The following is a 27,355-nucleotide window of genomic DNA, read 5'->3' as shown; positions in this document are numbered from 1 at the left end:
TCTCCAGAACTGTAGAGGCTACAAACTTGAAATTTGGCACAGATGTTCCTCTTGGCTTTTAGGTGCTCACTAAGAAGGCATTTTTCAAAATGACCATCAGAGCATTAGTATTTCCTATATTATTATTAACACGCTGTGATGCTTAGGAGTTTTATTCCCCCTCCCCACCTGAAAACAAATCTGTTCCAAATGCAAAACACAAGCAGAGGAGAGGAGTTTCAGTTTTAGTTTCACAGCAGCAACCAGATTTAGTACAGAATAGTTGAGCATTCAGGCTCCTTGCTGTCTCCTTGCTCACACAGCAAATACTGTTTCACTTTCCACTTGCAGCTACCAAAAAAGCCAACACAGTCCCAGGCTGCCTCAATAGAGGGGTAGTATCAAGATTACATGAAGTGTTAGTGTTAGTTCTGCTTTATGCTGCTTTGATGAGATCATACTTGGAATACTGCATCCAGTTTTGGTCGCCATGATGTAAAAAAGATGTGGAGACTCTAGAAAGAATTCAGAGAAGAGCAACAAAGATGATTAGGGGATTGGAGGCTAAACCATCTAAAGAACAGTTGCTGGAACTGGGTATGTCTAGTCTGATGAAAAGAAGGACTAGGGGTGACAGGATAGCAGTGTTCCACTATCTCAGGGGCTGCCACAAAGAAGAGGGAGTCAAGCTATTCTGCAAAGCACCTGAGGGCAGGACAAGAAGCAATGGGTGGAATCTAATCAAGGAGAGAAGCAACTTAGAACTAAGGAGAAATTTCCTGACAGTTAAAAACAATTAATCGACTTGCATCCAGAAGTTGTAGGTGCTTCATCACTGGAGGTTTTTAAGAAGAGATTGGTCAGTCATTTGTCCAGATTGGTACAAGGTCTCCTGTTGAGCAGGGTTTGAACTGCTAGAAGACCTCCAAGGATTTTTCCAACTCTATTATTCTGCACTATCACTTTGGTTATCAAATACTGATGAAGCAGATAGGACTTCAGACAGTTGAAGTAGTATGTTAAGATCTGTGCAATAATTGCATGAGTGAGACAGAGTTTTGCACCATTTAATGGCATTTGGAAATTTGAAAGTAGGTGGGTCTTCCCCTCAGAATGGCCCCTTGGAGGGAAGAGCTGCTAAATTAGTCAAAATATAGCATCTAACCATAAAGTCTACTTGTGAAGTTGTTCTCTGCCATCCCTTCTAGCCCCGTGGGATGCCCCCACCTGCTCCAGTCTATTTTTAGCCATTTCTTCTGAAAAGGAATTAATAGAGCATAGCGTGAAATGCTTAGCTACACTCGGTTACATTCTCTCTCTCTTTTGGTGCCCTTTCAGCCGAAACCTGTACGGGTCTCAGTCTATAGAGGAAGTAAAAAGGGTGCTTGCTTGGTGATTTCATCAAAATAGGAATAGGGAGGCAGGAGGAAGAAAATTGAATAGAATAAGCGTTTCAGGCTTGACAACAGATGACCCCTGAAGTCACTGCTGTCCTGCAAAAATAAAAATAAATAAAAAAGAAGCCTTCAGCGTTGTGCCAGTACATGTCTAAACGTGGGATCCTTCACAACAGCCTGACATGTTACATAAACTTGAAAAAGGGCCTCCTATCATTCAATGCAGAATAAATTAATCAGTGCCTATCAGAGAACAGACTGTATGGGGAGCTTTGCTATTACCTCATAGGCATTGTAAAGAGGAATTCCATTTGGATAGAAACCTCAATCTTAACACTTCATGCCTTTTCCTTTTTTTATATTATATTATATGTATGTTCTCTTCTCTACTATTCTGTCTGTCTATCTATCTAGAGGTGGTATTCAGCCGGTTCTGACCAGTTCTGGAGAACCGGTAGCGGAAATTTTGAGTAGTTCAGAGAACCGGCAAATACCACCTCTGACTGGCCCCGCCCCCATCTATTCTCTGCCTCCCGAGTCCCAGCTGATCATCTGGGTCTTCTTTTGTTGCCCTGCACAGGAGAACGGAGCTGGAAAGCAGGTTACTGGGGTGGGGAAGGAGTGAAGATTTTAAAGTATCCTTCCCCTGCCACACCCACCAAGCCATGCCCACAGAACTGGTAGTAAAAAAAATTGAATCCTATCTATCTATCTATCTATCTATCTATCTATCTATCTATCTATCTATCTATCTATCTATCTTAGCCTTGGTGGCGCAGTGGTTAGAGTGCAGTACTGCAAGCTACTCCTACTGCAAGCTACTCCGATTTGGCAGATCGAATCCCACCAGGCTCAAGGTTAACTCAGCCTCCCATCCTTCCGAGGTGGGTAAAATGAGGACCCAAATTGTTGGGGGCAATAGGCTTACTCTATAAACCGCTTTGAGAGGGCTGTAAAGCACTATAAAGTGGCATATAAGTCTAAGTGCTATTGCTATCTATCATATTTAGGAATAATTTTATTCAGGATTAAAAGCTACAAAATCAAAAGCAAAAATTTAAGGGGGAAAAAAAGTATGAAAAGAGAAAAGAAAAAGTAAAAAATTGTAAAAATCAAAGAAGAGAATGAAACAATGGGAAAGAAAAATATCTAAAGAAGCTATTTCCAAGCTGCTTTGCAGCAGTTATGAATGGGTTGTGGAGTCCTTGGTGCTCTCTGAGTTTGGTTGTTTTCTTGCAGATGTTTCATTAACCGACCTCATCAGTGTTAGTGAGTGAGGGGTTTGCATTCTGTTTGTATACAGCGGCTAGCTAGGTCAGTACTGGTTGTGGGGGTGTAGTTTTGATAATTCCTTGATTAGGTTGGTTTTTAGTGTTCAGTTATTTGTCTGAGTTGGTAGTTCCTTGATTGAGGTATTATTTAGTGCTGGATAGTTGCTCTGGTATTAAGTATTCTAATGTCAAGCTTTGCTTATTTGGGTGCTGATTGTTGGCCAAGGTGGTGTTCTTGTCCTTTTGTTTCCTTTTTAGTTTTTTTTCAGTGTCTAATGATTGACTGTAAACGTGGTTTATCTCTATGTACCTGCTGATGGCTGATTTGTCTGAGTGCCAAGCTTCCAGGAAATCCATAGCGGTTTTGGACTTAGTCTAGGATGTTCAGTTTCCCAGCTGAAAATACAGGTAGACCTCAATTTTTTTTTTTGCTATAACTGGGACCAGAATTTCCATTGCTAAGTAAGATGGTTGTTAAGTGAGTTGTGCCTGATTTTACAAACTTTTTTATCACATGGGTTGTTAAGTAAACCTGGCTTCCCACGTTGATTTTGCTTGTTGGAAAGAGATAGGATCATACCTTTCTTAAGTGGCATCTATGGATGTACCTAGCAATTCCTTGTCCTAGCTAGTGCTGGGGGCACTCGTGGTTTGCCATAATCTTTGTGCTGCCTGGTATTTCTACAAGTAGTCCTTGGCTTACACTCATTCATTTAATGACCATACAAAGTTATAACAGCGCTAAAAAAACATGAGTTATGACCAGTCCTTGCAATTGCAACCGTTGCAGCATCCCCCCAATCAAAATTTGGCCACTTAGCAACCAGTGTGTATTTATCATGTTTGTAGCATTTCAAGGTCATATTATTATCATTAGTGTGTCGTGTTGTTACATTAGCCAGGACACCACAATGCTATTGCAGAATAGTAATTTGGCTGCCAATTTACCAGCTCTGCTGAAGGGCACGGTTGTGTGCTTCCCAAGGTGTGCCACGGGAGGGCGAGCTGGTTTTGCACCAGAAAGAAAGATGAGTGGCTCTTCCTGTAGTGTCATCCTAGGCCCCCTCCCTCCCCAGAATGGCCTAACAAATAGCAATCAGAAAGGTCCAGACCTGGCAGGAATCGGACGACTTGCACGGAGCAGCAACTTGTCTCCCCACCGAAGTGGTACCTAGTTAACTACTTGCTTTCGAACTGCTAGGTGGATAGAAACTGAGGCGAGTGATGTGAGCTCACTCCACCACACAGTGCTAGAACTTGAACACCAGGTCACATGACTGCCATTTGCAACCTCCCCAGCCAGCTTCTGACACAAAAATGTCAGTGCTGGATTTCCTTAATAATCATATGATTCACTTAACAACGGCAGTGGTCCGCTTAACAACTGTGGCAAAAGTCGGGCTCAGTTCACTTAACCACTGGGTCTTGCTTAGCCATTGAAATTCTGGTCGCAATTGTGGTTGTAATCAAGGACTGCCTTGTACTCACATAGCACACAGCAGAACACATAGCACAATCCAGTCTACGATATACTTATCAGAGGGGTTGGGTTTGTCCAACATGTTAAGCCATTCCCTCCCCTCCCAAAAAACGATCAAGCATTAACAGTGAAGCTTACTTTCTTCAGCATGTGGAGCAAATGGGCTTGCTAAATCATTACTTTTATCAAGTGTGTTGGAATTTCCTGAGCAAGGAAACAATAAATAAATATTTCCAAAATGTTGCAGAAGAACAGATGGCCATTTCATTGTTTTAAATAAGCTATTAACACCCACCTCATTAAAACAAGATTCAGTTAGAAAGAAAGATCAGAGCCAACCGAGAGGGCCTTCCCCAGCATAATTTTTTGGGTGAAATAGAATGGCCTTTTAATTATCCCTTTTTTTTCTTGCAGTAATTCTTCCTAATCAGGCTTCATATGAGAACCTTATTTTCTTGGTTCTGGGCTGCTGTGTGAGGCTTAACACTAAATGTGATGTACACATTTGGTAGAGGGGAAGCCTATCTTATAAATCTACTGTCATAATTGTGATAGAAATAAGAAATGCAAATAAGAGTTTGTATGAAAAGTTAGGCGCACCTTTTGCAAGCCCTTCACGGACACTTGTGGCCTGTTTGTGGGGTGCAGTGAATTAGAGAGTAAAACAGGGTAAGCCTTGCACATATTCAAAACATGTATTTTACTACACATTCCCATGAAAATCAGGCCTATTTTTGTTCCCATCCCTGTTTATTTCTGGAGTGCTGCCAAAAACATGCCACGCAGGGCTAGCATGGGTCTCAAACCAACAGGAAATTTGTAGAATGTAGAACCTGAGTTAATCAATGTAGAACCTGAGTTAATCAACAAGAATTTCTCTTCCTTTTTAGCCACTCAGAGTCTTCTCAAACCATGAGAATGTAGTAGTAGTAGTAGTAGTAGTAGTAGTAATCCCAAACATTCCAAAAACAAATGGCAGGAACTCATGAGGGCTTTCTAGTGTCGTCATTTGCATCACAGAAGGATAATAATTAAACATCCTCTCTCTGCATGTGTTAACTATGATCACTATGGCCCCCATATGAATGGAATTTGACTGACCCTAAAATGAAGGAATCAAACAGGCTGAAAGAAACACCAAGGTTTAAAGAAATCCATGTGGCATCCCTGTTAAAGAGTAGTGTCTTTTGGAGAACATGTGAGCAGTCAGTCAGTCAGTCAGTCAATCAATCATCTGTCTATCTGTCTATCTATCTGTCTGTCTATCTATCTATCTATCTATCTATCTATCTATCTATCTATCTATCTATCTATCTCTTCTGTGCCCCCCCCAATCTTGCCACGGCGATTCTATACAGCTAACTGTCCTGCAATTAAAATACCATTTAAAACATTAAAATATTAATACAATAAATATGAACATGCATTTAAAACTTCAGATATGTTGTGAAAGCGAGTGCCGTAGAATACTTCTGAAGCCGTTGGCTGATTGTAGGTGCGAACAGAAGCTTCTGTGTTGCATTATTCATGACCCATGTCTTCCCAGGAATATACCAAGTCAACCGTTCCATGATTTCAGTCACCCTTATTTCTTATTTACAACCTCAGCTGTGTTGTTGCTTTTCCATATCGCAGTTACTACTCGACTTACCATTAAGTGAAAAAAATCTGATTGTACCTCTTTCTCTCTCCTCTTATAGGTTGGCCCATCACTTTATCTACCCTCAAGCAATTGTTCAGCCCAGCGTGGTGATCCCAACTCCTGTCCAGTCCATCACTTCTCCTTACATAGACTACACAACGGCAAGCCAGGCCTACTCGCAGTTCACCACCGCTGCCTATGACCAGTATCCCTATGCTCCTTCTCCTGCTGCTGGCTTTGTGGGATACGGGTACACAGGCGCCGTTCCTCAACCTGCCACGGCTGCCAGTCTACCAATAGCAGCACCCACAACTTTTGTGCAGTATCCACCAACACAGCTGCAACCAGACCGTATGCAATAGAAACCCATCTTCGGAAAGACCTTTCTGGCTATGAAGGAATGCAAAGACATAGAAGGGGCCGAGAAAACAAAGAAGAAAACAATAATAATTTTTTTTAAAAAAAGAAAAAGAAAAATTGATCATATTAGGGAGAATGCATATCAATACCTAAGCTATTTATAGTGTTACAGACTTTTTAAAACATCCTTGCAACAACAAAAAAGATTTTTAACTTACAATGAACGTTGGAAATCTCTTTTTCATCTTTCCCTCTCTTCCTTTTTATCAAGACAGATATTATTGCAAAGATGGACTAAAATGACACACACACCCTTCCTGCGCTTAAAAGTTGAAAACTGCAAACTCTTGAATACTTCATAGCAGTTCATTTCATCACCAGCCATTTTCTGCTTTATTACTTAAGTTGCTATGCACCATCCAACTCTTGCCGTCTGTTATTTAGCCTTGTTGCAAAAGGTATTTGGAGACTACATAAATGGGGAGGTGGGGGAGAGGAAGGAGCAAGTTTTGGGGATCAAGGGGTAGAAGGATCCTTCCATTAAAAGCTTCGTAATACTCAAATGCCTTATAGGAAAGGAAAAAAAGCGTATTTTAATATTTATTGTGATCTCTATTCACAGGGGCTGTGAATTGCAGGTGAAAAATATAGTAATATCTGCCTTGTCTAATGTTCACACCTAAATTATTTGTGTATTGGAGGAGTTCTAAATTGCTTTCAACATGCAAAAGTAATATTGGCTTTAAGGACGGTGCAATATTCAAGTCGATGCACTGTATTTTTCTTATTTGTAATTGTTACTCTTTTAAGATTATCTCAAAGTTTTAGGTATATTTTTTAAAGCAAGAAAAGCAAGAAAAAAAATATTGAACACATTGTCTACTTTAATAGATCTTTTGTTTATGATGCTGCAGGTCTAGAGAAATTTTACAGTATTTATATAAAAGCCAAACGGGGTCTTCAACCAGCACTGTTTTATTAGGCAAATGTCAGGAATAAATTAGAGCTCTATTACGGTGTTACACACTTGAACAAGAGAGTTGAAAAAGTTGACCCCCAATGATACAAAGTGCTGAATAGGTAAAAGGCAGTGTAAGAAGTGCATTTTTACAAAGAAGAGCAATAAACTATTTTGAATTTTAAGATCGTGTTGTGCTTGGCTGCCTCATGAGAAACTGGGAGATATTTGTGGCTTGCTACCTCACTGGATTATGTATCCTGATCCTGTATATCTTGGATTAGAGCTAGGCTGTCAAACTCCTGGTCCACGGGTGCGCACGCACTGGCCACGCCCATGCCCGTTTTAGCAAAATGGGAAAAAAAGTCCCGATACGTCAGGTGACGCCGCCATGACGCCGTAAATTTGACACCACTGGATTAGAGTGTCTATGGAGATTCTCAATCCTCCAGGTCATGATTGTCCCAAAGGTGCTTTTCAAAAGGCAACTGGACTCAGAACTGAAGCAGCTTCTTGGATGAGAAGCGAAATGTTTTCAAGAAAAAAAAAACACCAAGAAGGTCCAGTTGCCTTTTGAAAAACACCTTTAGGATTTCGATGAGAGTGTTCTGCTTTGTGCATCCTGGACTACGTTAAGTAGAAAACTCTACTGAACTCTACTGAACTCCGCCTTTGTGGATCCTGTTGTGTGTAGCAATGACACTATTCACATTTTCCCTCTTTTTACACGAACGTGGAGGGGAGATGACCTTTAGTAAAAGAAGTTCTGAAGTTCTAATCTGAAGCCTAACACACTTGCCCTGTTTATCCATAATAAAGACAGGCCAACCAAGGAAAGTCAGAAAAGCACTTGGCTCCATTACGAGAAATCTCCAAGAATTGAAAAAGATCCTATTTTACCTGGTTTATATCCAGGGGTGAGATCCGACAGGGTTAACTATCGGTGCGATGATTTATGAGGTTCGGTGATTTACCATGTGCTTCCCTGCACGTTGGTGCACCTGTAAATTGTCATCAGCATGCTGCCTTCAGAGAAGCAGCCTTTGAAAAAGCCCTTTTTTCCTGCTTTTTTAACTGCAGCTGTGCCTCGTTTGGCAGCTGAAGTTGAAAAATCAGGAAATAAAGATGAGATAAGAGCCCGGGTGGGCAAGTGGACAAAAACATCAGCAGACATAGAACGGGTTCTATGCTGCTCTTCAGAGCTACTGGTTCTACAGAGGTGGACAGAACCAGTAGAAACCCACCGCTGTTTATATCCCATTTTTCCTCTAAAAGCTGAAGGTGGCGTATCTCCTTTTTATCCTCATAACAACAACCCTGTGAAGTAGGTTGGGCTGAGAGAAAAAAAGAAAGAAAGACAGCAATTTGTCCAGAGAGTTTCCATGGCTGAGAATCTATTTGCACTTGAGTTTTCACAGTCCCGGTTCAATATCTTAACAATGACACGAATGAATGAATCAGTGAATGAATGAGGGGTGGAAATTACATTTCCTTTCAGATAAGTGGAGGAAAACTGAACAAGGTTTGTTTTTTTGTGTTTTTTTTGTGTGTTTTTTTTTTTGCATTCTGCCACCAGATTTCTATTGCATTTATAGAATTGCTGCAGTGGGAGGAAAGCAGAGAAGAAACCATAACTTGGTATAATATGCGAGTCAATTTAGGATATAAGCAGATTGGCCTCAGGCAGTAGGCAACAGGCTATTCATGGCTGCCAGAGAATGCAAGCAATATATTAATGATAAATAGGACGTCCTTGGCTGAGCCAGGCGGAAATTCCTTGCAGTCTTGCTTGGGTTCAGACATTGAAGAAAGCCATAATGTGATTTTACCTTTGTGTTATATTAAACTAGTCACAGTCAATGTGTAGCACTAGCTATGGTTTATTGTTTCATGCAAAAAAGCACAATTGGAGGGCCCAGTCGGGTATCTGCTTGGTGGTGGACATCTTAGCTTTTTTGAAGTCCACCCCTACAGACACCCCTGGTCCCCAGGTTTCATATATCCCCCAGTTATCCAACTGCAATTGTCAATAATGCAGAAGATGAACATGGTTAAATACCCAAGTGGAGAGTAATCATATTAACATATTACATTTTAAACCAGCAGACTCAAATTTAATGTTGTTGACTGATCTCTTGCTTTTGGAAATCTGTTCCTTAGTACGTCATACCAAACCTTAACGTAGAAAAATTTAATGACTTCTCATTTAGGACATAGCATAAATTCAGCTAATGATTTGTTCTTTGGTATCTTGGTTGCTGGCTGACTCATCACAACCCAATTTCTGAGGATGTGCTTTATACTACTACCTTCAACTACTTGGCAGAGTGGATGGGCTACAAATTAGGGGGCAACATGAACATTATTCCCTGGCATTGGGGAGCCCGAACATTCAAATCCCCCCAAATGTTTGATCACAAAAATCCTGTAAAATAGGTCGGGACAAGAGAAAGCAATAGTAGCCCAAATGCTCACTAGGTTTCTAAGGCCCAAGTCGAATTTGAATATGGGTCTCCCCAATGCTCAGTGGCGGTTAAGATGCTGGGCTTGTCAGCTGGAAAGTTGGTAGCCCAGGTTTGAGACCTCAGTGCCATGCAACAACGAACTCCCATCTTCGTCCGAGCTAACCTAGCAGTTCGAAAGCATGCAAATGTGAATAGATAAATAGGTACCACTTTTGGCAGTGGTTTGCTCTCCAAGCTTGTTTTAATTTAGTTTCTGAATGTTTTGTTACCAGACTAACATCATGAACAGGATTTTCTTGTCTATTCTTAGCTTATAATGTCTCATGTAGCATTTTGTTGGGAAGGTAACAGTGCTCCAGGACATCATGCTGGTCACATGACCATGGAAATGTCTTCAGACAGTGCTGTCTCAATGGCCTTAAAACAGAGATTAGCACCAACCCCTAGAGTCGGCAACGACTGGTGGAGTAAAATCTGCAGGGATTCTTTTACCTTTTACTCCCCAATCCTAGTGTATTTAGCCATTGCATAGTCCTTGGCTTATAACCATTCATTTGGTGATTGAAGTTATAACGGCACTGACTTATCACTCATACCTACAACCATTGCAGCATCCCCTGAGTCATGTGATCTAAGTTCAAGCACTTGGCAACTGGCATATGACCGTTGCACTGTCCCAAGGCCATGTGATCGCCATTTGTAACCTTCCCTGCTGGCTTCTAACAAACAAAGTCAATGGGGCAAGGCAGATTTACCTAATAACCCCATGATTTATTTAACAACTTCGGTGATTCGCTTAACAACTGTGGCAAAAGGATCATAAAATGGGGGCAAAACTCAACAGTCCTGCTTAGCAACACAAAATTTGAACTCAATTGTAATTGTAATTTGAGGGTGCTATTCTGGTTCTTTCTTACAGGCTGTAAAGTTCACCCCCACTTATAATAAACATTTAAAAAGAATCTTCGTAGCTTGGTTGGGGTTCAATGAATTTTGGGGGAAGGCAGTTTTTACAACAGGACAGCAGTGAAGAGGGAAATTTCTCCATGCGTTTTGTTGCTGGGATATTTTGATGGATGGGATTGTCAAAAGACCATTCATGATGAACAGGAGGAAGATTATGCTGGAATGGAGAGAATGTAGAAGGAATGCTTATCAGGCAGTAACAGGGCATTCTGGCAAGGGCAACTCTAGCCTGAGATGGTTGCCAAGCGAGCCAGCTAATGGCTGCAGAGGAACTGTTGATCAGCACAACTCCAAGCCATAGCTTTTCAACCATTCCCTGGAATGGAAACTCCCAGCACAGCCTGGCCAGGCAAATAAAATGTGCTTTCATTTTTTACTTTAATCAAAATGAAGTCTCCAAATCACATTCAACTCTTGGAGACTTCAAAGGCACAATCCTGTAATTTTCTTCCAGGGATATGATCACTCACGACTATGCTTCTCAGCCTGCAGTCCTGGGATTTCCTAATAGTCTTCCAATCAAATACTGACCCTGGTTACTTTCTAAGTTCATTCAAGGTTATCCAGGTCCTGCCACGGTGAGGCAATAATGTTTTATAGTGGGTCTTTAAAATGAACGTTAATAGATTTGTTTAATTGCACAAAGGGTGAGTGGGGAGAGAAATTGCTAATACATCAGAAGAGAGGCTCAAGATTCAAAAGAATTTTGATGGACTTGAACATTTGGCCCTATTGAATAAAATGTGGGGAGAAATGCACGGTTCTTTGGTAGGGAAAAAAATCCAGGAATAGGTACCAGGTATTACAGTGGTGGGATTCAAATAATTTAACAACCAGTTCTCTTCCCTAATGACTGACTGGGTGGGTGGGCATGACCAGTGGTGGGATTCAACTGGTGTAACAACCGGTTCGATGAGCACGCGCCTTGCGGTCACTCGCAACATTTGAAAACTGCCCATTTTCACCTCTCAAACTTACCTTCTCCTGCAGCCCCAGTGAGTAAAACAGCGGAGGCGCGGTAATACACTCTGCCATGCGAATCAGCTGGGCTGAAAAACATGGAAATATCGGACAGACTAGGTCAGGGGTGGGTGGATGGAGCCAACTAATCACTGGAACTACTACCAGTTTGCTTGAACCGGTCCAAACCGGCTGAATCCTACCCCTAAGGTATTATTTGGTTTAGGAGTAGCATTTATGATCTGTGTTTCTTAACACAATTGTCAACTAAAAAAAAATACTTTTTGGTCTTTTTAGCTGCCAGAAAAAGATCGTGGGGGAAAACAAGGAATTCTTGAAATGCCTGGATAATTACCTCGGCAGCCCAAAGTTGTCGGAGCATAAGAAGGTTATTGGAGAGCATGATGGATGACTCTTGGACATGGATGTGTCCCATTAAAGAAGTCACATCCAGGGGGTGGGGGAAAGACCAGGGTCAAGGAGGAAATGTATGATGTGATTTCGTATCAGCTGCACCCAGCCAAGCACCAACACGGCAATTTCTAATACACCAATGTACTTTTTCTGAGATGTGGCTAGAGACTTTTGGAATGAATGAGGGTGCATTTGTTGGAGCCCTGACAATAATAACAGAGTTGGAAGGGACCTTGGAGGTCTTCTAGTCCAACCCCCTGCTCAAGCAGGAGACCGTATACCATTCCAGACAAGTGTCTGTCTTATCTTTCTTAAAAGCTTCCAGCGATGGAGCATCCACAACTTCTGAAGACAAAGCTGTTCCACTGGTTATTTGTTCTAACTGTAAGGAAATTTCTCTCTTTGTTTAGTTTCCATCCATTGTTTCTTGTCTTGCCTTCTGGTGCTTTGGAAACTAGGTCGACCCCTTCTTTTTTGTGGCAGCCCCTCAAATATTGGAATGCTGCTTATCCTAATTTGTGGTTTTGGTAGACCACAAATTAGGATGAGCCAGCAATGCGACGCAGCTGCATGAGATCCGATGCAATTCGCATTAATAGAGAAATATAGTATCAAATTTTACGGGAAGTTTTAGAAATGCTCCATACTGAACTGTTCAAAGCACACCTAGAATATTGTTTCCAGTTCTGGTCGTCATAGTACAAAAGGACAGTGAGGAACCAGAAAGAATGCAGAGAACAGTGGAAAGATCATAAGGAGTGTGAAGGTGAAATCCAATAAAGAGCAATTGAAAGAACTTGGCAAGTTTAGTCTGAAGAAGAGAAGGGAGACATGATAGCACACTTCCCACAGATGAAGAGGTTTCATAGGGAAGAGGATGTGAATTTATTCCCCATAGTGTTAGAGGCTTAAGCAAGAAGTGGTTAGAAGCTCTACAACAGGGGTGTCAAACTTGCGACGTCATGGTGGCGTCACGTGACGTATCATGACTTTTTTCCCCTCCACTAAACTGGGCGTGGGCATGGCCAGCACATGACACATCCAGCCTGTGGGCCACGACTTTGACAACCATGCTCTACAGTGAGGGATTCAACCTTGAAATAAGAAGGAATTTCTTGTCCATTAAGCAATGGAGCAGGCTGTCTCCTGAAGTTGCGGGTGCCCCATCAATGGAGGTTCTTAAGAGAAAACTGGAGAGCATTTGTCTGGGATGGTATGAAGATGCCTACACTGGGCTGGGTTGGACTAAAACTCCCCCAAGATCACTTCCAACCCAAATGATTTTATGATTCTAATGAGTTTTGACTACCTTGTAAATAAAACTGCATCCATCAAGAGGATTGTTTCTCAATTTCTCCTTAGTTGTGAAGGCGTGTTTGAGGTCTACTCTCTTCCATCAACCAAATGTGACGTTGTTAAAAAAAATGCAGAAGAATGTCCATGACCAGTACCAACCTTCGTATTACCAGAGAGAAAATGTTAACAAAAACTCTTTCCCTTCTTCCCTACCCTCTTTGTATACTTTCGCCAACTGAGCGATTTGCTTGTTCCAAAGCAACCCTCCCACCTTTAAAACAAAACAAAATGAAAAACCCTACTGAAATCATTTGAATGAAAAAACTAATTTATATGAAATACCTCTCCTAGAGCAACACGGTAAGAGGCATAGTGTGTGCCTAATTTGTGTGTGTGCGTGCCACCAGATCATGCCTGGAAGTTTCTGCTTTCTGCGATAGAATACTCTCTCGTCCTTATCTGTTGCTTTCCAGCTCATAGTAGGATGTGCCTGGTCAGGAGCTATGACATGACTAGACTGGCTTCCTTTAACTAATCCAAATAAGCATGTACAAGGCAGAAACCACCAGTAAGGTAGTTGTCAGTGTTAAACATGTGGCAAAATAATTTTGGAAAAGATCATTTGAAAAAAAAAAATGTTCTGGGAGCCTAGAAGCAAATGCAAGACAGGACACTTTGTTACTGAAGGTAGTCCTTGACTCCCTCCTCCTCCTCCTCCTCCTCCTCCTCCTCCCCTCCTCCTCCTCCTCCTCCTCCTCCCTCCTCCTCCTCCTCCTCCTCCTCCTCCTCCTCCCTCCTCCTCCTCCTCCTCCTCCTCCTCTCTCTCCTCTTCTTCTCTTCTTCTTCTTCTCTTCTTCTTCTTCTCTTCTCTCTTCTTCTCTTCTCCTCCTCCTCCTCCTCCTCCTCCTCCTCCTCCTCCTCCTCCTCCTCCTCCTCCTCCTCTATTCATCATCAGATGTTGGCAATTATGTTGGTGATTCTATTTTTATCAACAGCCACACAAAAAAGTGCTGCTGAGTTTTCTCCAAACCAGTCCCTTAGATTTTGAAGCCATGATGTTCTTCTTCTGCCTGGACCTCATTTGCCTTCAATCTTTCCCTGGAGGATTAAGTATGCTGTATTATTCCGGGTGTCTCATCCCATGTCCAAAGTATTCTAACTTTCGCTTTTTCATGGTTTTGATGATTTCCCTTGGCTTTCCCAGGTAGCTTGACTTACAACCATTCATTTAGTGACTGAAGTTATTACAGTACTGACAATAAAGTGACTAATGACCGTTTTTCACACTTACAACCGGGGCAGCATCCGCTTGTTCCCGTGATCAAAATTTGGGCACTTGGCAACTGGCATGAATTTAAAACAGGGAGTCATATGATCACCATTTGTAAGCTTCCCAGCTGGCTTCTGTTGAGCAAAGTCAATGAGAGAAGCCAGATTCACTCAACGACTGTGTGATTCAGTTAACAAAGGCAGGGATTCATTTAACAACTGGTTAAAAGAAAGGTTGTAAAAACTCACTTAACAACTGCCTGGCTTAGCAACGGAAACTTTGGACTCAGTCGTGGCTGTAAGTTGAGGACTATCTGTGCTTTTATGTTTTAAAACTTCTAGAGTACAGGTAGTCCTCGACTTGCAACAGTTCACTTAGTGACCATTCAAAGTTACAATGGCACTGAAAAAAAGTGACTTATGACCATTTTTCAGAGTTGCGACCTTTGCAGCATCCCCAGGGTTACATGATCAAACTTCGAATGCTTAGCAACAGGTTCACATTTATGACCGTTTTAGTGTCACAGAGTCATGTCGTTTGTGACCTTCTGACAAGCAAAGTCAATGGGGAAGCCATATTCATTTAACTCCCGGGGTTACTAACTTATCAACTGCAGTGATTCCCTTAACAATTGTGGCAAGAATGGTCATAAAATGGGGCAAAACTCACTTAACAAATGTCTCACTTAACAACAAAAATATTGGGCTTAATAAGTCGAGGACCACCTATACTACATTTCTACTAGAATAAGAATGTTTTATGAGTTCTCATGGTGTCAGCTAAAAAGATACCCTTTGGTCTTTTTAGCTGCCATTAAAAGGGAGTGGGAGAAAACAAGGCATTCTTGAAATGCCTTGATAATCACCTCGGTAGCCTAAAGTTGTTGGAGCATAAGAAGATTATTGGAGAGCATGATGGATGACTCTTGGAGACGGATGTGTCCCATTGGAGAAGTCACATCCAAGGGGTGGGGGAAAGACCAGGGTCAAGGGGGAAATGTATGATGTGATTTAGTACTGGCTGCACCCAGCCACGCGCCAACATGGCAATTTCTAATGAACCAATTTTCTTTTCTCTGAGATGCGGATAGATACTCTTGGAATGAATGAGGGTGGATTTGTTGGAGCCCTGACACAAGGCTTGTTTATTCATCACTGGAAGCTTTCAAGAAGATATTGGACTGCCATTTGTCAGAAATGGTGTAAGGTCTCCTGCTTGGATGGGGGGGTTGGACTAGATGACCTACAAGGTACCTTCAGTGGTGGGACTGAAACATTTTTACTACCGGTTCTATGGGCATGGCTTGGTGGGCATGGCTTGGTGGGTATGGCAGGGGAAGGTTACTGCAAAATCCCATTCCCTCCCCACCCCACTAACCTGCTTCCCAGTTCCGTTCTTCTGTGCAGGGCAACCAAAGAAAACCCAGCCAATCAGCTGGGACTTGGGAGGCAGAGAATAGATGGGGGCGGGGCCAGTCAGAGGTGGTATTTGCCGGTTCTCCGAACTATTCAAAATTTCCACTACCGGTTCTCCAGAACAGGTCAGAACCTGCTGAATACCACCTCTGAGTCCCTTCCAACTCTGTTAATCTGTTAGTTAAAGTGGATTGCGCATGATTGGGGCATAGTCCAATGGTCTAGGAAAGGCAAGTACAGCAACCGAAAGCTGTAAACATCTACTAGCCATTGATAGGTTATAGATAGTTACCATGTGATAAACAGGGATTTTCTCAAAAGAAAAAGGAAAGGCAATTTTGGATCTTCTCTTACCACTACCCAAAAAAACCCAAACTAAAAGCAGAGAAGAAATTTTTCCAGTTCAAGAAATATATTTTATTTCCCTTTCCAATTTCCCCTTTCAATAGTTTTATCAGCAAGGGAAGTTGGAAAAAAACCCTCCTATTTAGAAAAAGAGGAAAATTGGTAGAGAAAGAAACAGCAGTGCTATAAATCTCCCCTGCCATGGATGCCTGCAAGATACAGTAAAAAAAAGTCAAAGTGGAAGCCATTGAATCTTCACCTGTTTTTATGTGTGTGTCATTTAAAATGTAATGAAATTCTGCTACGAATTTTACTATTGATAAATTATAATGGATATGCAGCCGTTTCAGATTTGATTTTGGAAAAGGTGTTTGGGAACGTTCTTTATCCTGGGATTCTGCATTGCAAAAATCAGTACAGCCACTAGATGGCAACCTAGTGATAAGAGTATTCTGGATGTATTTGCTGCCACCTAAGTAGTCAGTCACGTAGGATTTTTGCAGCCCAGATCTTGTAGCCCAAATACACCTGGCTCTGCTTATTCCTTTCTCATATTATTCTCATATTATTTAAATTAAATATTCATATTATTTAAATCTCTCTCTCTCTCTCCTCTCTCTCTCTCTCTCTCTCTCTCTCTCTCTCTCTCTCTTTCTTCCCTCCCACTTCTTATCCATGAGTGAGTAAATGCATCATCTGATTTTAAAGACAATGCAAGTAGCTGTTGTCATTGTCCATTCTTGGCACATTACCAGAAAATTCCTAAACACCTACTTATACTCCAAATAGAAAGAACACTGAGAAGCCAAGTCATTGTTAAAATGAAGGCAAATATTTAAGAAATTAGTTTTTTCTGTGTTTTTTTCTCTTTTCTACTACTTGAAATTCATCTGATAACTTAGCTCATCCAAAGCTAAGCCTCCACATTCCACAATTAGCTGTAGGCCTTTCTAGAAACTGAGTTTTAATTTGCATGTCATTCAGCAAATGTTTTCTTGAATAAGGCCTGAAGAAGAGAAGCAGCTTTTTCCATCTGTCTCCACCAAAGGAATATGCAGAAGAAGATATTTCTTATTCATTTGTGAGATTTATATCATTTTTTGAGTAGAAGCACAATGTGGAACTTTGCTCAGGGGTGAGATACGAAAGGGTTAACTACCGGTTCAGGATTTACGAGCTTCCCTGCCCTCTATGAGCCACACACCTATAAATCGTCATAAATCATAGCATGCTGCCTGCTGAGAAGCAGCCTTTGAAACAGCCCTCTTTTCTTGTTTTTTTAACTGCAGCTGTGGCTCCTTCGGCAGCTGAAGTTGAAAAATCAGGAAATAAAGATCAGGTAAAAGCCCAGGTGGGCGGGTGGGCAAAAACATCAGCAGACATAGAACCGGTTCTTCAGAGCTACCGGTTCTACAGAGGTGGACAGAACCGGTAGAAACCCACTCCTGACTTTGCCCCAGGGCCCTCGACTTATAGCCACATTCACACATTGCACTAAGTCCAGTGGTGGGATTCAAAAATTGTTACTCCTAGTTCTGTGGGCTTGGCTTGGTGGGCGTGGTGTGGCTTTGTGGGCGTGGCAGGGGAAGGATACTGTAAAATCTCCATTCCCTCCCCACCCCACTAACCTGCTTTCCAGCTCTGTTCTTCTGTGCAGGGCAACAAAAGGAGACCCAGTCAGTCAGCTGGGACTCGGGAGGCAGAGAAGAGATGGGGGAAAGACCAGTCAGAGGTGGTTCTCCAAACTACTCAAACTTTCCGCTAACGGTTCTCCAGAACTGGTCAGAACCCGCTGAATATCCACCTCTGGCACCTCTGTTTGCTTACCCATGGTAAACCAAAGGCACCACAACTGACAAAGCTCACTTGAAACCAAAGGAAATTATAGGACATGAAGCCAACCTAGGTTTTGGCCAACAGATGAGGGAGACAGGCTATTTATGCTCCATTTTAGATAATGAAGTAAATATATATTGGACTGATGATATATCTAATGACATTCTTTCCTTCTTCTCCTCTGTTGAATGTTGAAAGAGAAGAGCAACAAGAGTGATTAAAGGACTGCAGGCTAAAACATACCAAGAATGGTTACAGGAATTGGGTATGTCTAGTCCAAGGGTGTCAAACTCACGTGATCACGGCGTCATCACATGACATATCGGGACTTTTCCCCCCTTCGCTAAATGGGACGAGGCCAGCACATGATGCATGCAGCTTGTGGGCCTTGAGTTTGACGCCCCTGGTCTAGTCTAATGAAAAGAAGGATTAGGCGTGACATGGTAGGAGTGCTCCAATATTTGAGGGACTCCTACAAAGACGGGAGGTGTGTGTGAACCTATTCTCCAAAAACACCAGGAGGCAGGACAAGAAACAATGGATGGAAACTAACCAAGGAGAGAAGCAACCTAGAACTAAGGAGAAATTTTCTAACAGTGAGAACAATGAACCAATGAAATAGCTTGCCTTCAGAAGTTGTGGATGCTCCATTGCTGGAGGCTTTCAAAAAGAGATTCGACAGCCATTTATCTGAAATGGTATAGGATCTCCTGCTCAAGTAGGCATTTGGACTAGAAGACCTCCAAGGTCCCTTCCAACTCTACTGTTCTATGTTCCAAAATGTTATGTTGTTATGTTTGCAGAAGACAAGAAAGTGTTTAAAGGATTTGACCTCCAAGCTTGCCAGGTGAAAACACAGATAGATCATGCAGAACAACATTTTGGTCCTAAGTGCCAAATAGAGCCCAGAACTGGCATTTGCAACAAAGAAATTAAACCTCTCGGCCAATGTCATTTGGCTACTTTCACCCAAAATGTACAAAGCTGTTGAAAGGAAAAGCAACTCTGGCTGAAAGGATAAAGCCCAGGGCTGCGGAGGAGGAACAGAAAGAAACAACATTTAAGAAGAGAAAACATTTTTGCAAGACCTAAAGCCGCCCCCTTTTTTTCCTCTGTTTTATGTATCACCACGCTGACACTTCTCTTAGCAACTATGCCTTTTGTTTGCTAGGATGAATTGCACAAGTTTTGCAAGGGCACATCAGTTAAGCGGCAGACACTGAATGCTGGCTACAAAGATTGCTGGGGGGGGGATCCAGTCTCTGCTATGAAAGGCCATTTCAGTTTGCTAGGAGCATGAAGCCTAATTTTTAACTCCTTCCTAGCTGGCTGTGAAAGGGCCATCTACTTCTTGTTTTCTACATAGCTGATTTCTTTCTTTGGGAAAGAAAATACCCAGTTTGACACAAGAATGGGACAGAGTGCTGCAAAACAGGCATGATCCTACTTATGAGCAGGGCTGGATATTTAAGGAGCATTTAATAGAGGGAATGATTTGGTGGTTGTTGTTGTTTTTTTTAAATGAGGTGCATAATTTATGGCTTATGCCTAATTTTTATTAGCTTCCTTGAGAGGCGGTTTTTAGCCATTCGTAGTGTAGGAAGTTAGCACCCACCTGTCTCCTAGAAAATTGAAATATCCTAGGAAATATTAAAAGGCAGAATATTTCCCCTAAAAAGAGTAGAAACTCAGAAGCAGGAACTCACTTCAGAAGTAGAAGCTCACCCCCACCTTTGTTAATGGGTGGGCCATTAAGGCCTGGGCCAGAATACTTTACATAACAAAGATCTCCAGGTAAAGCTATAGCAATTGCTCAAAAGCCCTTTCAGTGCACCATCATCCAGCTAGGCTCAACCAAGCCTGGAACTCAGGACAGCCTACAGAGTTGCCCCTGCATGGCCTCATGGGAGTCTGACAACCAATCAGAATCCAATTCAAATCCCAACAAAAGTTATAAAACCCAGGCACTCTCAGCACCTCAGCCCTTTCTTGATCTCTTACTTCACCTTGAAGCATGTGATCATCCTTCCTTTTCACTCTGGAGCTCCAGGCCATGTGGTCCTCCTGTCCACCATTAAACCTTCCAAACAGCCTCCATGTTTCCAGTGTCTTTTTCCCCATTTGGAACTGAACCAGAAGGATATTTCTTCCAACAGTAGTTAGAGGGGTTCTGAAGTCATCACATCCTATCCCAGGGGTATCAAACTCAATTTCATTGAGGGCTGCATCAGGGTTATGTTTGACCTTGGGGGGCTGGAAAGGCCATGGTCAGCTCAACGTCACTCATGTCGGGGGCCCTGTGGTGGCCTGAGCTCTGCCAGCAAAAACAGACTTACGAGCTCAGGTTTTGGTTGTGACTGCCTCCTGCAACCCTCTGCCAGTGAAAACGGAGCTTGGGAGTGCTGCCTGCGGCCTTTGTGAGCTCCATTTTAGGCTGCAACGGCCTCCTGCAAACCTCTGCCAGTAAAAACAGAGCTCAGGAGGGCCGCACACAGGCCTCCCGAGCTCCGTTTTTGCTGGCAGAGGCACCGTGGGCTGGTCCTTTGCTGTTTCCTGGGAGGCCCTGTGGGCCAGATCTGGCCCCGGTCCTTGAGTTTCACACAGCCTAATGTTTTATGCATTTTTTTTTCTTTTAAGTATTTTGAATGCAACCCATCCAAACTGAGTTTTCCCATCGATCATTTGACAGCCATTAAAAAAAAAAAACTGATAGAGTAGTACAATGTGAATAAGTGGATAAAGGAGTTACTCTCCAGTTAATGTGCATTTTATTGTTGACAAGAAGTTAACCATAAGAAACAATGTACATTGAATTATTTTAAGACAACAAGTGGATGTGAACGACTGAGCTAAGTACCAAAGTCTCAACTCATGTACAGGTAGTTCTCAAGTTACTAATGTAATGGAACCTGCGAATTACATTTGTAACCCAAGGATTCATAGGAGTGAATCACATAATTTGACGTGATCATTCTATGCTTTTGCCCACACATTCGCGAATCGAATATGCAGGTTGTTAAGTGCCCAAGGTATCTCAGGGTGGGGAAAGCCATTGGGAGGGGGGGGCTAGTGCTTTCTCCAAACCACTGAGATATCTCATGCTTCCCCTCCACAATCCTGCCTGACGAGGTCACTTAACTTAGGTAGATCTCAATGATCAATGGAGCTGTCTTTTCTCCAGCTCTCTGCTGCGGTTTCACCTTGAGCATGGACAAGATATTGCATCCCTATAGGCCATGGGTCTTCAAACTTGAAAGCTTTAAGACTTGTGGACTTCAACTCCCAGAATTCCTCCTCCGTGTTAGCATGTTAGCTCAGGAATTCTAGGAGTTTAAGTCCACAAGTCTTAAACTTGCCAAGTTTGAAGACCCTTGCTACAGGCTCTGGTCATTTTTGCAAAACCCTTTGTGGATGAGAATGGAGCTGGGATGGCCACGGCCGTCCCTCTGGGCCTCCGTTCTCATCAGCAAAGCCTCTGTTCTCATTGGCAAAGGACTTGAGGAGGCCTTTGTCAACAAAAATGGAGGCCCAGAGGGATGCACGTGGCAAAGGGTTTTTTGCAAATGCGGCAAAAGGCTTTCCAAATGGAGTGAATACTTCAATGCGTCAGGCCTTCTCTCCGTTGGCAATGCTTTTTTCTGCAGATCTTGTTCCAGGCCTCTGTTTGCAGAGAACAGAGGTCCAAAGTACCGTGAGATCAGTAGTGAGACACCTTGCATTACTGATCTTGCATGTTCTTGCGGTACTTTAGTTCTCTGCAAATGCACCAAAGGCCTGAAGCACCGAACAGGCCAAGAAACCAAAGGCTCGCTAGATCTTCCCACGGGGAGTAGACCTGGTGGGATGGGGTGGGGAATAGGCAGGGCAAATGTTGCAGAGCCTCTGAGTTGTTTGTTAGTGTGACTGACTGCCGTGGTGCTGCAACATTCATAATTTCAGAACTGTGTTGTAAGTATTTTGGGGGGGGGAGTTATGTTGTAACTTCAAATGTCCACAACTGGGGGATTATCTGCATAATGTTTGTTTGTTTTCAAGACAGTGTTGGCTTCTGGGGACTGCCAAATCCCCACTAAGTTTTAGCTTAGCTTAGTCTTTTGCTAAGATTTCAGAAGTGGTTTTCCTTTATTTATTTGTTTTTATTTTATTTTATTTTGTCAAGCAATTATAAGATAACAGGTATAAGTATAAACATAGTTATGAATACATGAAATGGATACATATATAAAAAAAACAAGAGGACAGGGACGGTAGGCACGGTGGTGCGCTTATGCATGCCCCCTACAGACCTCTTAGGAAAGGGGTGTGGTCAATAGTAGACAGTCTAAGGTTAAAGTTTTTGGGGTTTGGGGAAGAAACTAGAGTCAGGTAGAGTATTCCAGACATTGACCATACTGTTGCTTAAATTGTATTTCCTGCAATCAAGTTTGGTGCAGTTTACCTTGAGTTTGTATCTATTCTATTGTTATGGTTGAAGCTGAAGTATTCATTGACAGGTAAGTCATTGCAATGTATGATTTTATGTACTATACTTAGATCGGACCAAAGGTGGCGTAGTTCTAGGTTGTCTAGGTCTAAAATTTCAAATCTGGTGGCATAAGGTATTCTGCAACAAGTAGAGGAGTGGAGAACTCTTCTTGTGAAATATTTCCGGACTTTCTCAACTGTATTAATATCAGATAGGTAATGTTGTAAGTACTTGGGGGGTTTCTTCCTAGAGATGAGCGAGAAGGACTGGCAAGGTCACCCAACTGGCTTTCATAGCTAAGGTGGGACTAGAACTCACACTCTACCTGTTTCTAATATGGCATCTGAACCACTACATTGTACTGGCTTTCTACAATATTTATAGACATTACATATTTGTGTGTGTTTCTGATTTCAGTTCTTTAGTCATTTCTTCTTCCTTTTATAAAACTATGTTTTAAATACTTGCATTTGCCTTGCTATATAATATATAGTATGTGTGAAACCTATTCTTGCTTAAATTTGGTTAAATGTCTGTTGAGAATATACACTGTTTATTGTGTCACCACAGTTTCATTTCTTTGGTAATGTATCTTTTTATCAGTGTTGTGCTAAATTTATCATTGCAGTTATAAACATGTATTTTAGTAAACTGTGATATTTTTTTTGTTCACAGATTTTGGAACTATGCCTAAGAAGAAGAATTATGCTTCATTTCAAGTTTGATTTCTAAAATTTTCTGAGGGGTATGTCTTTACACTTTTTTTTTTAACATGTCCATCACATACAGTAAAGGGTTCTTTCTGGGTCATGAAATTTTCAACATTATCAGTTTATCTTGGTGATTATTGACAGAGTTATATATCATCTTTAATACATTTAATATGTTTTCTCTTTATATTTATTTATTTATTCCATAATTCTTCCCATTGTTGGTTTGTGACTGTTTCTTTAAAGTTTGCATCCATTCCATCGTGCCATTTTTTATTTGTTCTACCTCTTTATTTGTTCTTTGAGGGGGCATTAGGGATCTTTTAATGTGCAAATCTGAATCATAGTAAAAGTACATAATATGAATGAAATCTCTGGAGGCTTATTCAATACTGCTACCAACACTTTTTTTTTCTGCCTCAGTTTCCCTTCCAGATGAAGGATCCAGTCAGGCAAGAGATCTCTGTAAGGCCCCTGCCATTCCTCAGATGCTGTAGATGGCACATTGTGAAAGCAGTGTGGCCCTATTACTTACTGTATGTCACTCAAGAAACAGCAGTGGAGGAAGCTAGTCCTCAGATGGGACAAATGAACTACGTTTTCATGAGTGGAGAGTTCAACATGGCCGCTTTCCAGCTTCTCCATATTCCTGACACATTGGCTTACAAAGATGCTGAAACGCGGTGCTGCATTTGTTCAAAAGGAATGGAACAGCCCAGAGGTGCAGGAGAAATTCCCAGTGGTATTTTTGTTGTGGCCCGACAGTGGACAGAGGAGCTGGCAGCAGGTTTAGACAGAGAGGAGGTTGGGGAGGAACATGGGCCATTCCTGGAGTCTGGGTAAGGCTCTGATGTGTGCTCTGCATCAGAGGCAGAGATGCAGGCAGGGCCATCTGACAGTTATCAGCTGCCTTCAGAGTCAAACATCAGTGAGGCAGAAGAACAGTTGGAGCCTGTTCCCAGTGTGCACATGCGCAGAGTTGCCAGACAAAGGGAACAGCTGAGGAACAAGGGTCGACTTGGAAGTAAAGCCACAGGTAGACAGTGAATGTCCCCTCCACTAGAGAATAAAAGAGGAGCGAAAGGGGAGTGAGGCTTTTCAGGAGACAATTAGTTCCTTCCAGCATGCTTGTGAAGTATTGCGGTATCTGAAGGATATCGGCCTGCCCATGCTCCAAGCTTGATAAAGGTTTGTAATTGGAAACTATCTTGAAAGACTGTTGGCCGGGTCTTTGTTGGATAGGAAATTCATTGTAAATCAAATAAAGGAGGTTTATCAGGATGAGGACTTGCCTTTGTGCTGTTGGGTCGGAACAATTTCTCCCTTTGAAGAGTCAGAAATGAACAACATGGCAAATGACAAAGTCAAGGAAGACAAGGCTTCCATTGGCTAAACTTACTCATCCCTATTTCTGAAATAATTGGAACATCCTACCGGATACAGGTAGTCTTTGACTTATGACTTGTCGCTTAGCCACCATTCAAAGTTATGACGGCTTGCACGACTACGTTCCACATTAAATATTCCACCACATTTAATATTACAAAAGGATCATTCACACACACACACACACACCCTCACAAAAGACCTTCTGTCCTATAAATATTGCCAGCCTCTCTACTTCATCTTGCAACCTACATTCGAGCGATGCTCTAGAATAAAGAATACCTTCTTTCCAACCAGCTTATTCAGTATCATTCTTGCAAATCCAAATGAATGAAGCATCCCAACAGATGGAAGTTCAACCTCTCCTTGAAACACCCAGAGAAAATAATTTCATCTTCTCTCTGGATAATTTTATCCTATTGCCCAGTACAATACATACTATTATAGCAATAGCACTTAGACTTATATACTACTTTATGGTGCTTTACAGCCCTCTCTAAGCGGTTTACAGAGTCAGCATATTGCCCCCAACAATTTGGGTCCTCATTTTACCCACCTCGGAAGGATGGACGGCTGAGTCAACCTGGAGCCTGATGGGATTTGAACTGCCAAATTGTAGGGAGCCGGCTGCAGCAGAAGTAGCTTGCAGTACTGCACTCTAACCACTGCGCCACAGAGGCTATGTTATGCTATAGAATAAGTTCCATTAGGAAAAACGATTTAACAAAACCTTTCTGGCCACTGCTATTACATTACTAGGATAGCACTGATCAGAATATGATAACTTTTTTTTAAAAAAGCAAGAAAAAGCTACATAGTGTAGAGTGGTATTCCATTAAAGGGAATTAAACTTTTTAAAAAATAGCAAGAAAAGCACTTTAGCGTTGATTAAAAGGACTGTTTGTAAGATGAGTTGGTGTACTGGCACTCACTTTGAAGGCCGTATTGTAAGCCACTGTAAATCTACCTGCCCATTATGATGTGGGATTTATTTGAATGGGAAAAGGACCAAACCTTAGCCTGTACTTCTCAATAAATATGCATTGGACTAAAATGCATTTCTGTCATCTTTCCTCCCCCTTTTTTTTCTCTTTTCATTGATCAACTTTGTTACTTTAAGACATGTAAACATTTTAGCTTTCTTTGTTTGTCACCAACTATAAAACCATCGCAATCATTCAATTAAAAAATCTCCAAGATTACTCATATCCTTTGGAAAAAAGAGAGTTGACATAAAAAGAGAGTTGAAATAAGAGAGTTGACTCTGGTCCTTGTACAATTGTTCGTGCTTTTTATTTTTTGCAAAGGTTCTGCAAAACACAAAGGTTTTTTTTTTTTAATTCACATTTTCATTCCATTGCTGGCAATAAGGCTAGAAGTCCATGGTTGCAAAAACAAAAGGCTAGGAAACAGTTTAAAGAGTGGTGGGTTACAAGATTACAAATTCATTGCCAAAATCTGAAGTCTTGGAATGAGGAGGAAATATTGTTAAAAGAGAACTAACTTCTTTATACATGGAAACTATACTTCAGAGATGGATCTTTGGAGATCTTTCATTTATGAATAAAACTGATTTCCAAACAGTTCCCATCATTGATTGTCTGGAATTCTTTCAGCTAGGATCCTTCCCTGGAGCTATGATGGACAATAATTTGCCTTTAATTGTCTTTTTACCTCTGAGTTTAATTTAGGCCTTTGCAAACCATTTTTTTTAAACTTAGAAGTGTAGTACACAAAGAAAAAGGGTCAACCTGTTTTCCAAAGCACCAAAAGGCAAGGCAAGAAGGAATGGATGGAAACTAATCAAGGAAAGAAGCAACCTAGAACTAAGGAAAAACGTCCTAACAGAACAATTAATCAGTGGAATGGCTTGCCTTCAGAAGTTGTGGATGCTCCAAAACTGGAGTTTTTAAAGAAGAGATCGGACAACCATTTATCTGAAATGGTATAGGGTCTCCTGCTTGAGAAGTGGGGTTGGACTAGAAGACCTCTAAGGGTCCCTTACAACTCTGTTGTTTTGTTATTCTGTTAAGTATTCAATATTTTAGATGTGGATTTTAGGTGTGAATTTTTTAATTTTTAGGTGTGAATATTTTAGATGTGAATATTTTAGGTGTGAATTTTAGGTGTGAATTTTTAGCCAATGGATACATCTGGTATTTTACAAACATGTTATGGGCAATCTTAATGTCTCAGTTTCCAACTTAATTTAACAAACCCCTAAGATATAATTGGAAAGGTGATCCATGAAATATCACAATTCCAAACTGTTTTGGGCTTTCAACAACACCTAGACCTGAACTTGAAACATGTTGGCAACTGATGGTGTTCTTTTATAACCAGTGAAAAACATTTTCTATCTACAATATATTGCTTACAATCTTGCAGCTGCATTCTTTATTATGGTAGGTTTCGACCTCAAGGGATGGTGTTTGCAGTCAGAAATGCATGTCAACTACATCTGGTATCTAAATATCTCAATTATTTATTCTGCAACATTTCTAATCTGCCATACTCTCAACAGGCTCTAGTGAATGGATAGTAAAACAAAAATAATACCGTTTAAACAATTGACAGTTTCTGCCTAAAAGCTACCCTACTGCCACCATTCAGCTTGGACCAAGTTCACAAATGAAATGAAATTGTTTTAACCTGCTTCAAAAAATCTAGGAGGGTTGAAGTTGCATATGTTCAAGAAGGACATAGCCAGTGAGATTAAGATGCAGAGAGACTTAAATTC

The 27,355-nt window shown here is 41.5% G+C and overlaps 1 protein-coding gene across 2 annotated transcripts in view; it reads left to right on the top strand.

The window, feature by feature from the left end:
- The window catches only part of RBM38 (RNA binding motif protein 38), a 58,947-nt gene extending 33,278 nt beyond the window's left edge, over positions 1 to 25,669 (top strand). The window contains exons 4-6 of one of the 2 annotated variants that reach the window (XR_015748431.1): positions 5,828 to 6,587; positions 23,195 to 23,264; positions 23,653 to 25,669. Coding sequence is in view for 1 of the 2 variants with exons in the window: in XM_026664934.2 (XP_026520719.1) it covers positions 5,828 to 6,131 (304 nt within the window). In the remaining variant the exon portion in view is untranslated. Of the gene's footprint in view, positions 1 to 5,827; positions 7,273 to 23,194; positions 23,265 to 23,652 lie in introns of those variants that run through there. The other variant, XM_026664934.2, reaches the window with a different exon arrangement.
- The last annotated feature ends 1,686 nt before the right edge of the window (positions 25,670 to 27,355 follow it).

This window comes from Notechis scutatus, chromosome 3 (assembly GCF_049901735.1).
Source record: "Notechis scutatus isolate UNSWTSFEM ecotype Mainland chromosome 3, rNotScu1.2, whole genome shotgun sequence".
Classification (NCBI taxonomy): Eukaryota; Metazoa; Chordata; class Lepidosauria; order Squamata; family Elapidae; genus Notechis; species Notechis scutatus.
Note: the sequence above shows the minus strand (reverse complement) of the source record. Positions and strands in the feature narration are given on the sequence as shown.